The sequence below is a fragment of the Nycticebus coucang genome, chromosome 2 (genome assembly GCF_027406575.1).
Source record: "Nycticebus coucang isolate mNycCou1 chromosome 2, mNycCou1.pri, whole genome shotgun sequence".
NCBI lineage: Eukaryota > Metazoa > Chordata > Mammalia > Primates > Lorisidae > Nycticebus > Nycticebus coucang.
The window spans coordinates 140,642,398-140,657,586 of NC_069781.1; the positions used below are offsets into that span (position 1 = coordinate 140,642,398).

At 47.1% G+C, this 15,189-nt stretch overlaps 1 protein-coding gene across 2 annotated transcripts; it reads left to right on the forward strand.

Moving 5' to 3' along the window:
* Positions 1–384: 384 nt before the first annotated feature.
* Positions 385–1,405, forward strand: LOC128570976 (coiled-coil domain-containing protein 43-like). 2 transcript variants are annotated; one of them, XM_053570660.1, is made up of 2 exons: positions 385–817; positions 877–1,047. In XM_053570660.1, exons 1-2 carry the CDS (start codon positions 385–387, stop codon positions 936–938), a joined length of 495 nt encoding a protein of 164 aa, XP_053426635.1. In that variant the 3' UTR covers positions 939–1,047. The 2 variants fall into 2 exon arrangements, with proteins under 2 accessions (XP_053426635.1, XP_053426627.1); XM_053570652.1 differs by having other exon boundaries at positions 385–1,405.
* Positions 1,406–15,189: the final 13,784 nt, after the last annotated feature.

Here is a 15,189-nt window from a genome sequence, read left to right on the forward strand (position 1 = left end):
ATAAGTTTTTTCAAAGATCCCCTTTTACCTATGTTCCCATTATATTATCTTAGCCATCCATTGCTTCATTAAATTACCCCAAACTCAGTGGCTTTGGCTGGACGCAGCGGCTCACACCTGCAATCCTAGCACTCTGGGAGGCTGAGGTGGATGAATCGCTTGAACTCAGGAGTTCAAGATCAGCCTGAGCAAAAGCAAGATTATACCTGCTAAAATTAGAAAAAGTAACCGGGCATTGTGGCAGGTGTCTGTATTCCTAGCTACTCAGGAGGCTGAGGCAAAAGGTTCACTTGATCCCAAGAGTTTGAGGTTGCTGTGATCCCATGTCACTCTTTCCAAGGTGACTAAATGAGACTATCTAAAAAAAAAAACCCTGACCCCAAGATGGTGGTGCCCGGTGAAGTGGCCGCGGCCACCTCTGGCAAAGGCGATGGCGGGAGCGGCGGCTTTGGATTATGGCTAGATGGACAATTGGAGGCGCTGGGGGTGGACCGAGCCATTTATGGTGCCTACATCTTGGATGTCCTGCAGGAAGAAGAGGAAGAAGAAAAGTTGGATGTTCTGCAGGGTATCCTCTTGGCTTTCCTGGAAAAAGATTCCCTCCTTAATATCTGCAAGGAGATTGTGGAACGATGGTCGGAGACTCAGAATGTTGTCACAAAAGTGAAAAAAGAAGATGAAGTTCAGGCCATTGCAACTCTAATTAAGAAGCAGGCACAGATGGTGGTAAAACCCAGGATGGTGTCAGAAGAAGAGAAGCAGAGAAAAGCTGACCTCATGGCCCAGTATGCTGATGTGACAGATGAAGAGGATGAAGCAGATGAAAAGGATGATTCAGGTGCCACCACAATGAACATTGGTTCTGACAAATCCCTTTTCCGAAACACCAATGTGGAAGATGTCCTCAATGCCCGAAAACTGGAGCGAGAATCACTTAGGGATGAGTCCCAAAGGAAGAAGGAACAGGACAAGCTGCAGAGGGAGAGAGACAAACTGGCCAAACAGGAGCGCAAGGAAAAGGAAAAGAAAAGGACACAGAGAGGGGAATGAAAGCGATAACCCTGGCCTAGTCTATTTCCCCCATCCATGAACTTCATCACACAGCAACTGGTTGTGCACATGTATATTTAAGGGAAATGAGAGAACATTGCAAAGTGGTTTCCCAAGGCATTTCCCCTTTTGTTTACATGGTCAAAAGGAAAATCACAATCACTTTTAATTACAAAATGTGCCAGTTTTGGTGGTGTGGGCAGTCAGATTATTACAGTTGATGTCTGTACCAAAGATCTGGAATGGGGGCAAACTTCATATTTTAATACTAAAGTCCTATGCTCCTTTGGCCACTTTATAAGTCTTCCCTCACCTTCAGTAAATAGCAAAAGGATTCAGAAAGCTAAAAGCTACAGTTTTCTTTTCTTTCTTTTTTTTTTTTTTTTTTGTAGAGACAGAGTCTCACTGTACTGCCCTCAGGTAGAGTGCCGTGGCGTCACACGGCTCACAGCAACCTCTTAACTCTTGGGCTTACGCGATTCTCTTGCCTCAGCTTCCCGAGAAGCTGGGACTACAGGCGCCCGCCAATTTTTTGGTTGCAGTTTGGCCGGGGCTGGGTTTGAACCCGCCATCCTCAGCATATGGGGCTGGCGCCCTACTCACTGAGCCACAGGCGCCGCCCTAAAAGCTACAGTTTTCATTCTGAAGGAGTGGAAACATGATCCCTCCTTCCCTCAGATGAAATGTGGGAGTGTTCATGCGTTGGAGGCAGTATTCACTCTTAAATGTAACGTTGTTTTATGGTTGAAATAGCTAATGAAGAGCCCTCCCTGGCTCCCAGATTTTATGTTACATGGCAGCAAAGTAGGAAAATGTGAAGAAATTAATGGAGGCTGTCCTGGATCTGAGAATGATTTTTAAAAACATTTTAGCCAATGGGAAGAAAAGAAGTAACTTAAAATAGAGATAGTTACATGTTTTTCCTCATCTAGGCTATTTAAGGATGTGTCACTGTTGGATGCAAGAGTATCATTGTTAAGTAAATTCATTTTTTTACAATCATGAATCCTCTTGAGTGCTAGTAGAGATTTTAATACTGATTTTCCCTGAAACATGAGTATTAATACGTAATAATTCCTGGGTTAGGGAAGCTGAGAGAATTGCCCTTTTAAGGAAGAAACACTGGAAATCTCTGCTAACATGAAGATATTTGAGTGTACATAGTAGGCACTGAACAAATTTATTGAATAACTGAATGTAAAACTGCTTGGGAAAGTCAAAAATGAGTAGAAACTCTCCATTTCTACTCCTGTCACAAGCCACATTCAATTATAAATAAGGCTCTGCTCTGCTTCAGGCAGCAGACTATCTAGAAGTCTAAAGAGAACAATTTCTCTGACAAGACAGAAAATAGATATTATATACCAGGGGCTGGCAAACTACTCCCAAATTTGGCCCAGTCTGGTTTTGTATGGTGCAAACCAAAAATGGTTTTTAGATTTTTAAGGGTTAGGAAAAATAAGTGACAGAGACCATATGTGGTCTGTAAAACTTAAAATATTTATTATCTGGCCCTTTGTGGGAAAGGTTTGCCAGCCTCTGTTTTATGCCATTAACTATGAGAGTAACAAAACTTTTACCTTTTTTATGCAGAAAGTAACAAAAGAGCATGGTTAAGGAAAAGGAGATGTGTTGCCTCTTCATATACTCCTATAACCGTGGCATTTCAGAAAACAAATGAAAAAACACCTTTTAAAAAATAAATTTTATTTAAATAAAAAAAAAAAAAAACCTCTTTAAACACATTGTCCCTGAATGCTGCTCCTGCCTGGTGCCAAACTGTGCGATAGGCCCCAGGAACCTACAGATCACAGTGACAAGGCCTCTGACCCTGCAGGCTTCCCAGTCTGGGACAGAGCAACATGCAGATCCCCATGGGCAAGCAGATGTTTCCAGAGCATAAACAGCTGCAACTGCTGCACCAGGAAAGGGCAGCTGTGTCTGCCCCATGTGCTGCTGATGAGTTCTTTGGCCCTAAGCATAAGTACTTCCCTACTTTTTTTAATTTTGGGATTTGAAAAATATACATTATTCACATTCTTTAGGATAGCTACAATAAAAAAAAGTGTTGGCGAGGATGTGAAGAAATTATAGCCTTTGTGTACCATTGGTGGGATTGTAAAATGGTGCAGCCACTATGGAAGGAGTGTGGAAGTCCCTCAAAAAATTAAAAATAGGTTAATATGTGATCTGTCAATTCCACTTCTGGGTATATAGCTACAAGAATTGAAATCAGGATCTCAAAGAGATATCTGCATTTCTGTGTAGAAACAACTCACACGTCTATTCACAGGTGAAGGGATAAACAAATTGTGGTATATATGGTAACTGAATGATGTTCAGCCTGAAAAGGGGGAGGGGGCGCAGTCTGACACACGCTACACCACAAGTAGGGGAGAAAGACTCCAGTACAAATGAGCTCAACTCCAGCCAAGACCACAGGTGACTGGGGTTTTTATAGGGAGAACAGAGAGAGAGCAAAGACATTCTTTGAGAAGTGAAAAGAGGGAGAAATGCAAGGGAGACTGAGGAGATGGAAAATAAAAGAAAAAGGGTAAGTGGAGAATTAATGTAAGTGTTTGGCACTATAGGTTGGGACCATGTCTATTTGCAGGTTAGCAGAATTGCATTTTCTTCAGCAAAAGCTCAACATGGATGCTGGGTCACCTTCAGGGGCTCTATCAAAGCCAGGCTGAGGTGTGGCTGAGGTTCTCAGCTCTGCATTCAGGCAAATCCTTGGTGCCTGTCGAGTTCACAGTTTGTAGTCGAAACTGGTTGTGGTAGAAGATAGTGTTGGGTTTGGCTATCTCCGTGGAAGGTGTTGAAGGTGTTGCTGACAGCACAATGTCTTCCTTTTGCACCTGGATGCTTCTGGAAGCTGCCCTTAGGAACGCGGTCTTACCAGATCCTGACAGCTACAGTCATGGTGTGAACCATCTCAGGCAGACAATAACAAGGATGGGCACTGAGAAACAGGAGGCTGCTTGCTCACACCGAGGATCCCCAGGGTGTGAGTGTGCTTGGGAAAACTGTGCTGGGACAGTTGTGAAGGGCACAGCAAAGGGCCCCAGTCTGAGTTTGCATCTAAGCGCCCAGAGAGAAGGCACCGTTCACCAGGACACACGTTCCATTTGTCATCTGGCTTTCTGGCTTACCTTACAAAAAGGGATTTTTTTCCCTTCTGTTTTGTTTGGAATTCAATACAATCAGTGCTTTGGAGGACCAACTATTTGTCAAGGACTTAAAAGACCAGGAAAGCACAAAATCATAGCTCCAGGGCACGTCTGTAGGAGGCCTGGGGAAGTCCATCTGCTGGCCCAGGACCTGCAGGAGGGCAGCTGTGCCCTTCCTTATCCTTCCTTCTTTCGTGCTGATTCTCCTGCCTGCCTTTCCTTTCACTGTCTCCTGCCTGGCCACCCTCTGGGATGCATTGTTCCAGCTCATCCAGGCCTGAAAGGCTCTCCTGCCACCCTCATAAGCAGCTCCTCCCCTGTGGTCCTCACTCTTGATCTCTCTATCACTCCCCACCTGCCTTTGGCAAGAATGTGCTTTGCAAAGCCCTGGGGACGTCTGCACATGGGTCTCTGGTGTCTCAAGCTGCTGGACAAAAAAGCCCCGAGGAACAGAGACGGTTCTTTGACTTCCACTTACAACTCTTGGCGTAGTCTCAGATTTATCGCTTTTGGTGATTGTGTGCATTCCTAGACAAGCCACATCAGTACCTGGCTGGGTGAGGCGGCACTCCAAGCCCACCAGAGCTCTGTGACAGATGGAGAAAGCCCAGCAGTGGGGTCAGAGCATAGACCAAGTCACCTGAAACCCACTGCATATATTTCTGTTGCTCACGGACTCTGGGCCAGGGCCCTGGCCCTATACCTCCAAGGCAAGCAAGAGCTGGCTCATCTCCTGAGGTTGCCTGGGGAGGAGTGGCTGTGGCTCCTGGGGGTCCCTTCTTAGCACCAATTTCCCAAACTCGAGCTGTGATGCACCAGCTCCTGTATAGCATCACGTCGCAGAGAATTTGGTTTGAGTAATGTCTTGAATTTTGTTGCCCCGGCTACAGTCTTGGGCATAGGGAAGGGCTCCAATTGCTGGGCAGAGGCCAGACAGGGGAAGAGGGCCCAACTCTAATAAGGGCTTGGGTCTCAGGCACCCTACACTGGAGGAGGAAATCTGGATCTACAGCTCTGACCAGGGGAAGGTGAGCTCGGAGCTTGCAGAAAAGGAAACCTCAGCTGGAGGAACCCCCAGGCCCCCGGACGATGCTGCTGAGTCACCATTCTCCCCATGCTTGCTGGCTGGGACACGTGGACATAGTGTCTTCAACTTCAGGCTGTGGGGGACTTAACTGGCAGCTGAGGACAGCTGAGCTCAGCTCTGGGGACAGAGATGGATGTGCACCAGCACAGGCGCAGTGGATGCTGTCTCAGAAGTAGCCTCTGTTTTGTCTACCCTGTGTTACTCGGCATCACATGTGGGCCTTGCTCCAGCCGTGTTCTGGGGACTCTGGGTCACCCAGGTCACCGCTGTAAAGGTGCTCTCTTCACTCTCTGGCACAGACGGGGTGGTAGCTGCACGGGGATGCCTGCGGAGATGTGCTGCAGGCTCATGACATTGGCCATGTTCCCTGCCTGTTTAATTCACTGTGAAGTGGGCTGAGGTCTCCAGGAACAAGGGTGGGAGCAGGGTAAGGCAACATAGTGAGACTCTTCCTCAAATAAAAAAAGAGAGAGAGAGATTTGAAAGGTCATCACAGCCTAAAATTAGCCTAGTGTGGGCATACATTAATATTTTATCCTCCTCCTTTCCTGGGCTGTAGGGAGGCTTTGAAAAGAACCAGCTCAGGTTGCTGAATTCTGGGAGAAAGTTTACTTCTAGAGGAGACATTCCTGAGTATGAATGAGGATGCTACCAAAGCCCTGGGCCTTGCCATCCCCAGGGACTCAAGACTCACCTCTCTGAGCACCATGGTGTGGGAGGGGAAGGAGAGTGGTGACCAGCCAAGGGGTGTGCTGGGGCCTCCAGGAACTGCACCTCCCAGCTCATGTTGGTTCCCATGTGCCCCCAACACCCACCTGTCTGGAGCTCTCACGAGCTGGTACATCTCTGATAGTTCTGTTCCATTTTGGACCCAGGATAGTTCTCTGGTTCATGTGCTCTGAGTGGTACAAATCTGAAGGCAGGGAGGGTGGATGGTGATAAATTAGTTCTAGGAGCCCCTTGTGTTGGACTAAGCTCCTGCACAAGGCCCCAACAGACCAGACAAGATGTCAAAATGCAGCCACCCAGCCCAGAGCTTCCTGTCTCCATCAGAAACTCGGTGACGTGAGAAATAACAGCCCATTTCCCAAACTAAACCGTCAATGTTTAGTCGGTGTGATGGTGAAGCTCCCTCTGTTTTAATACTTAACCTGAATCACCTCTGTTAACCAGTCATTTTCCTGTGGCTGTCCCCTCGGCCTCGCCTTATAAGGAGGGTGTCTTTCCCCAACCCACTCTGTTCTCTGTCGCTGCTTTCTTCAGCCCTTCTCTCAGCTCGTGGTTGCATTTATTCTATTTTACAGAATGAAGGCCTCAGACAACCTTGTCTAGGGAGTATCCCTCCTGGGGAGGCCACACCCATGAGGAATGCAGGCCTTGCCAGCTCTGTCTGCCTTAGGGCAACACTGGTCATCCTGGTTCAAGAGCACCCCCAGGGCCTCTGGCGATGCTGCTGAGCCACCTTTCTCCTCAGACCAACCTGCTCCCTGCTCCCTGCCCCCCACCCAGGGTGTCTATCCCAGTGATTTTTCCTTGTAAATATCCTGCATGCCAAGCTCTATCTCCATGTCTGCTCCCAGAGAACCCAACTATGGCAACCACCTGTCCTAGAAATGTTTAAAGGCAGAAGACTGAAGAGACACAAACCCAAGTACAAGTGTTTACTTTATGTACCTTTTACATATATGTAAAAAGGTATTCAGTGTACAGAGTGTATTTGCACAGATGTTTAATGTATATACCTAAATATTTAAAGTATGCATTTATGTATACACATACATATGTTTAAGTATGTATTTAGTGAGAGGTCTCTTATCTAAGGTCAGTGAAACCAGTAGCTAGTAAGTAAACAGCCAAAATCACTTACAGTGAAAAGTGATTATATGTGTGCATATATGGGCATGTACATACTGCTACATATTTGCACACATGAGTATATGTCTGTAATGCGTGCATGTGTGTATACTCGTATAGGTATATATGTACACATATGCTCATATATTAAACATTTTATTTTAACTTGAAGCCTAAAAACATGGAAGTACATGCTGCTCATCTATCTAATGTGGTGATTTCAAATCTGTATCGACTTCCTGCTCAAAGCACACATGGGCAGAACACATTTCTAGATTTATTAGTTTCAGTGTATTTAAAGTACTAAGAATTTAAAGACCTTTACACAGACTCTGAAGTGCAGAACCCCAATGGATTTTCACTTTATCCCTCTTCTAAAAGGATCCCTTTGCGCATATAATGGACATGACTTTTAATATGACTCGCCTTTATTCTTTCCAAAGCTTTGAACTTCATTTCCAAAGAAGTAACAACTTCCTTTTCCTAGTCATATTCCAAAAGATTAGGTAATATTTAACTGAATCACCCAATAAAGCTGTCTGGGCACCCCAGACTGGACGCTAGTGTCGCTGACTCTGAGGAAGCATCTCTAGTGATGGAGCATGGGGCTTCTTCCTTGGTGTCCCAGCCCTCACAGCAACCCAGGGGTTCCCTGAGGGAAGAAGGTTCAGGAAACTGGGAGAACTCAGTGAGCCCAGCAAGGTGGTTCTGAGAGGGAGGGCTGTCAGGAAGGCTCCCATTGAGTGAGTGTCAATGCAAGGTGCTGGACATCTGGCCCCTACAGTGTCATGTGTTCCTAACAGGTGCACATGCCCTCCCTTCACTCAGCACATACTACTTGGCTACTACTCAGTGCAAGGTACTGAAAATACAGACCCCCAAATGCAAAGTCCTCACCTTGGATGGGCTGATGGGTTGTGACACTGACCTGTAAATAGCCCATCACTAACAGCATGATAGGTGCCTTGAAAATGGAAGGTGGGAGAGATCACCTATGCTGGCAGGGCATAGTCCACGAGGACATGACATCTACTTAAGATGAGTAGGAATTTGCTAGGTGAATAGTTGAGGGAAGCACCTTCCCATCAGGGGACATATGGGCAAAGCCACCGACGTGTGGAGGGCTCAGCATCCCCAGGCAACGTAGTCTAGTGCAGATGACAGGTGGGAAGCACCAAGGATGCAGATGGAGACGTCTCTCTGCACCAGAACACTCACACACATGGTGTCCATAAAGTTTGCATGCAATTTAAAATAGTTTTACATTGTTAATTGCACACGAACTTTATGGATACCCTCTATTTATAAGATTTATGTTCTCCTAAATATTAGTACTTTTCTTATAGAATAAACAATAATACTGTTTAACCAACATATTTTTAGACACAGGTCACATCTACCTGGAATTTTTTCATCAGATTTTTTCAGCACCATTTACTGCACTGTTTTTGTTTTCCTCACTGATTGGTAAAGGCAGAGTAGTCATTTGCCCTGTGAAACCCTGCAGAGTTTCTGGGGGTCCTAAAACAAGGCCCTGGAGTGCGACTAACCTCACAGTCCGCGGCTGTGCAGTGAGACACCATTGCACCTGTGTGAGAATGTGAAAATGACAAAGGCTGACCAGACACGTGTGGGCAAGGGAGTGGAGAAGAAGCTCACATACCTCTGATGGGAATACAACACGGAAAAGCTGCTTTGGAGAACCACTTACAGTATGTCAAAAATTTAAATATACACCCAGCAGGTATGATCCGGTTATTCCACTACTAGGAATTTACTCAAGAGAAAAGAATGCACACATCCATGCAAAGACTTTTACACAAATGTTCACAGCAGCACGTCTGCAATAGCCAGAAACTCAAAACACACCATCTCATATGCATGCAATAGACTACTACTCAGCAATCACAAGGAATCAACTGTGGGCGTGCACAGCCTCACGGTAGGAGGAATCTCAAAATAATTACACTCAGGGGAAGAAGCCAGCCCCTTCCTGCAGGAAGGGGAGGGGACATGCTGTATGACTCTGTTTCAGTATACCCTATTAACTACAGGGGGAGAGTTTAGTCCACACATCTACCAGAATAAAGCTGCTCAATTAAGAGATGTTTTGGAATGACAGTTATCTCAACTTTAGGTTATGTGATAGGAATGGATCCTCCTGTCACTGTAGGACATTTTTTCTAATTGTTTTCTGTTTAAAATTAGAAAGACAAATTTTCTTCCTAGATAGCATAGAGAACATATGAGATGCTTCCATGAGATTTCTGGGGCAGTTGTAGCAGAAAGCCACAGACTGAGTGGCTCAAACAACAGGGATTTATTCTCTCGTGGCTCTGGAGGCTGCAAGTCCAATACGAAGGTGTTGGCAAGGTTGCTCTCTCCTGAGGCTTTCTGCCTTGGCTTGCAGAGGGTTCTTTTCTCTCTGCATCTCTTTGCATAGCCATCCTAGGCCCATCGCAATCTTCGCACGACGGCCACGTTGGATTAGGGCCACCCTGTGCAGTGTGACCCCATCTTGGCTAATATATCTACAACGCCTGTGTTTCCAAATAAGGTCACATGCTGAGGAACTGACGATGAAATGGCAACATATGAAGTGGGGGGGATTCAACTTACAACAAAGTTCACCCCATGCTGTCATTCTGTGAAAAATAAAACAGAAAGAATAAAACCTGTTTTGAAACCTGAAAGCTGGCCCAAACCTACCTGTAAACCAGCCTGGACTGGCAGGAGGTCTCCACACAGCTCCGGAGCAGCCTCCTTGCAGGGTTCTCCGGAAGATGTTCTCTCCCTGTTCCTCTGGACTTCGGTCTCTGGCCCAGGGGTGCAGATCTGGCCAGGCTGGCCTTTCCCTGCTCTGCCCCTTTGGGTTGGGCCTGTGGCACTGTGGCACCCGCACCTGCACAGGACCTGGGGTGGGGGCATTGCTGCTTTTTAAGGTTTCATTTGTTTCTATCCTTGCTCTGACCTTACTTTCTTCAGGCTACCATGTGAGTCAAGTTCACCAGAACTTTCATCAGAGATTGGTGTTTGAACCAGAGCTGCTGTGAAGGTTTCAAACCCTTCTAATGTAAAGAAAAGGAAATATCCTGTCGTGATTCCAAAATGAAAGAAATCTTAGTTGGCAAAGGCTGATAATAGGGAAAATGGTCTGTCTTTTGAAGTAGGGAGAACATCTTCTTTTACATGTCCTGGCCAAGGCTGTGGCGTTGCTCGGGGCTGTATGAGCCCACGTGGCCCACAGGATCAGGGGGAATCTCCAGCTCAGGTGCTGAGGGGTTCCCAGCGGGGTGGGTGTTTGGGGACTGTCCAAGGGCTTTTCTTTTCTGCCACTGTCCTCACAGTGATCTCCTCAAGAGGCTGCCAGAGTCATGAGACAGGGACCTGCTCTGCTTCCTGACCGTTGGCCCGACTGCACCCAACACTTGCCTGCAGGACACCGCACACCCCCCAGCTGGTAACACATTCATTGTGCACTCTCTTTCTTCATCAGCATCTCGCTCATCTTGCTCAGCAGCGTCAGGCTGGACAGATGTCCTTCACCTCGGCCACTGGCACTTCCCAAACAACTGCCAAGGCATGTCCCCACCTGCCTTCTCCTTACAGCACAACCCACTTTTCTACTTGAATATTCTTAAAGGAAAATAAAACCAACAACAAGAACCAACATAGCCCTCACAAGCGGAAGCTAACAAATGGAAATAAAGGATGCAGCCTGTGTAGCCCTGCGCGTACCCCAAGGGCCAGAGGCAGGGTGCACAGCACCCTGGGAGATGGTAGTGGAAGCATGTCTGGCCCTTTCCTGGGCTTCACGGCCCCTTAGGAAAAGACCTTTTAAATGAGAAGAAAAATTATTATGTGGACTTGCCCTAGCTGAGGATTGTTCTTTCAGTATATGCCAACTGAGAAAACAGCTGACGTCTGAAGCTGTCACTAATTCAGAATGAAGGAGTGCAGTCAGGCCAATGACAACAGCAGTGCTCGCCTCTGGCCTGGGCCTTCCATTTGCAGAGGGTCTGCTGTGTTAACTGCACTAGGATCTCTCTATGTCGACCACCCAAGGGACGGTAACAAACTGGTCAGCACATGGACATGGTCATGTGCAGACACATGCAGGTGGTACATGTCCAGTCTATGAAAATTAGGTCAGCTGGAGGAGTTGGTCAGTGAAGGGGGGTGGTCAGCTACGGAGGTTCTGCTGTAATCTGAAGCCACTTTGAAACTTGGTGGCTTCCTTGAGCCCACAGCTGGGAATCCCTGGTTTAGAGGAAAGTGCCGAGGCCGTCTTCTGTGTGGACACCATGCCTGTCTTCTAGCTGGGTTTTGGTTCCCCATTCTGTGAGATAGGACAAAGCCTCCTGTTTGCTAACAGAATAACAATAAATAGCATTCTTAACAGGAGAAAAAAAAATCCTTTTAAATGCAAAATGTAATAATATAACCCTTTGGGTGAAATCTGAGAAGAAAACTAGGATTCTAGGGAGAGAAAGAAGAAAGAAAATATGAACGGAAGCGTTGAAAGGCCCCAGCGGAAGAGCTGAAAGGCCCCAGTCCCTGACCAAGACATTGACCCCAGGGCCAGGCAGAGGGGCTGCACCGGCGCACAGGCTACACTTCTCAGCCTAGCTGCCTGTGCGCTCATGTTAGGATGGCTGTAGGGATGACGGTGGGGGAGGCCATCCTTCTCTCTAGGCCTGCCTGTGTTACTGGGGAAACAGGGCCAGAGCTGCCCTTGGGGTCCCTGGAAAACCCAGTGGGACTGGCATCCTTGCGCTGGGTGGGAAAGAGGAGAGAGGGAAGATTTTCAGGGAGAGGGGAGTGGAAACACACTCTGGGGACAGGGGCAGCAGGGGACCGCTCTCCCACTCCCACTCCAAGGACAAAGGACAGCATTGCCCTGTCCTCCCTGGCCTGGCCTCTGTCCCTCGTGCTCCTGGTGGCAAGCTGCATTCAGTCTGCAGGTGCTCTGGCTGCATGAAAGTCCCCTCTCGCCACAGGGGCAACATCCAGAACTAAATAACTGCAGGTGAGCAGTTCTGGGTATACAGTCTGGGACCAAAGATGACTTTTATAATAATAAATTTTATAATAATAAAAGGAGACAATTGGGTGGGTGGGGAGGGGTATACCTTATAAATAGATTATAAGGCTGCAGTGAGTTTAACTTTCTATAACCTCCTGTGCTTCTCTGGCCCACCCCAGTGACATTGTAACAGTGTCTGCAGGCTATATTGCAAAAAACTAATATCCATTCTTTCTTGATTTTTTTCTTTAATTCAAATCCTAAGAATAAATAGTTTAAATTTTCTGAGTTTTCATGTCAAGGACAAAACTCCTTTTAGAAAAATTATAAATTGGGCAGAGTAAAAGCCTGATTTAAATGGCGGCTCACTTGGAAATCCAGAGCTTCTGTCTGACACACAGATGAACCCAAGCCTGGTCGCTGCATCCCTGAAGAAGGCAGGCTGGATGCCCACAACCATGCAGCCAGCTGACCCTGAGTTTTCCACTTGGGGCCAAACCAAAAGGTAGTGGGAGTTTTTAAAGCCACTCCCACTCCACCTGAATCTGTGGTTTAGGTGCCGAGTGGAGCAGGATGGGAGCCCACAGGAAGTGCTGGTTTGGAGGGTCAGAGAGTCGTCAAAGGAATCTGCTGGACCCTGAGGGGGAAGAGGCTGAGGCCAGGAGCCCCGGCTGCTCCCTTCTTTTGTTGATTGTTGTGACTTTGCAGTGGGACCTCCCCAGCTCCAGCCAGGAGGAATGGCTCTTCAAAGAGGATTGCATGGATTTGTGGAATCTGACAAATACTACATATACATATATTGTTATGTTCCTGCCCAGTGTGCCAAATTCCCTTTGAGGAGCTTGGGGAAGTCAGGCTGGTGCTATTTTCAGAATCTTTCCACCACTGCATGGTGTGGCTGTGTGCCCCTGCAATCCCAGATACACAGGAGGCTGAGGGGGGAAGATTGTTTGAGCCTAGGAGTTTGAGGTCAGTCTGGGAAACATAGTGAGACCCCTGCCTCTAAAAAGAAGAGGCTCAGTGAGTAGAGCACCGGCTCCAGATACCGAGGGTGGCAAGTTCGAAACCGGGCCCAGCCAAACTGCAACAAAGAACAGCCAGGCACTGTGGTAGGTGCCTGTAGTCCCAGCTACTTGGGAGGCTGAGGCAAGAGAATCGCCTAAGCCCAAGAGCTGGAGGTTGCTGTGAGTTGTAATGCCACGGCACTCTACCAAGGGTGACAAAATAAGACTCTGTCTCTAAAAAAAAAAGAGAGAGAGAGAGAGAGAAAAGATGGAAGCTGTCAAAAATTAAATAAATAAATCTCTGTTATGGAAATGCACTAGGAGATGGGGGTGGTGGTGGACCCAGATGAGGAAGGCACTGAAGCAGTGGAAGAATTTGCCACATACTTAGGAGCTGCTCTGGCCAGCCACCAAGCCTTTGAGCAAGAAAGGGGTGTGGGGGCAGTGACACTCTGGCAAAGTAGACAGGTGACATCAAGGACTGCTGGATCCTGATTCTGCTACTTTTATCTTGGAGGATATTCAGCAAACCCAAGAGGAAAGTGCAACTGAACACAAAGTACACAAAACCGATCCTGAGGCACTGAATGAACCACTCTTTGTCAGAAGGACCAGTGCTGGGCAGGGCTAAAGGAAAGGCTTCTCTGCAGGTGACCTGATTTCTCAGCACACTTGATAGGACTCCAAGGCCCTGCAAACATATGGGCCTCTGAATGGGAGAAAATACTACCCAGGTGTTAGAGTCCCACCTGGTCCTTTTACTTGAACCAGCCATGGTTGTTCATCACCACTTCTGTTCTGAGAAGCATTTCCAGGATTGGAGACTCTGTGCCCAAAGTGATCTATAGATTCAACGCAATCCCTGTGAAAATCCAAACAGCATTTCTTTTTATCTTTTCTTCTTTCTTTCTTCCTTCCTTCCTTCCTTCCTTCCTTCCTTCCTTCCTTCCTTCCTTCCTTCCTTCCTTCCTTCCTTCCTTCCTTCCTTCCTTCCCTCCCTTCCCTTTCTCTTCCTTCCTTCCTTCCTTCCTTCCTTCCTTCCTTCCTTCCTTCCTTCCTTCCTTTCCTTCTTTCTTGTAATGGAAAAAATTTCTAACATTATTTGGAATCTGAAATGACCCCAAACAGCAAAAACAATCTTTAAAAAGACCACAGTTGGGAGGGAGGAACAAGATGGCAGCCGAGTAACAGTTTCCTTGCAACTGGGCACAGTGAGACTTGGGAGACAAGACTCCAGGCAACTCTGGCTGGTGGGATCTGCCAAGAAACATCCCTCTGGGGACACAGGGAGTCAGCGAGAGACTTCTGGACCCCATGAGGAGGACAAAAGCAGTGGAGAACTGGCAAATGGTTGTGTGTGTTCATTTTGTCTAATCCTGCTGGCAGCTGTAAGTATAGCAGCAGTGAGATGGCAAGTTGGAAAGGCCTTACCTATGAGCTGTTTTGTCTTTTTTTTGGACTTGGCACTCAGTTGAACTACCTTGGGAGAACTTTAAGCATTGTCTAGGGCCCCAGACTGCTACTGCACTGCTGAGCCGGATGGAGCTAACAGTGTTTGGCTATGGGCCGTGCAGAGCTTTTGTGGGAGAACTGCCCTGGCAAGCTCTGCCCTCAGGGTCACAGAGAGAGAGGATCCAGCAGGAGACCTTGGGAAAGCACTCTAGTGCTCTTCAATCTTCTCATCTGTCTGGTCCTGTACCAAAAGGACTCATCAAAACCCTAGACCAGAGGCATAGTAACTTAAAGAGCAAGAGGAAGTGAAAGGAAAATTAGGGCAAGGAAAAAGATAAAAGAAAATACTCATGAGGAAGAATCAGCATAAAAATCCTGGCAACATGAAAAACCAGCCCAGAGCAACTCCCTCCCCCCAAAGGACCATGAGGTAGCTAATGCAGAGGATTTCACCTATAAAGACATGATAGAAATGACAGAAGGGGAATTTAGAATATGGATGATGAAAACGATGAAGGAAATTATGGAAACAATGAAGGAAAC

What these genes read in the sequence shown, in the direction of transcription:
- LOC128570976 (XM_053570652.1), top strand. Translation starts at nt 385, where the DNA reads ATGGTGGTGCCCGGTGAAGTGGCCGCGGCCACCTCTGGCAAAGGCGAT.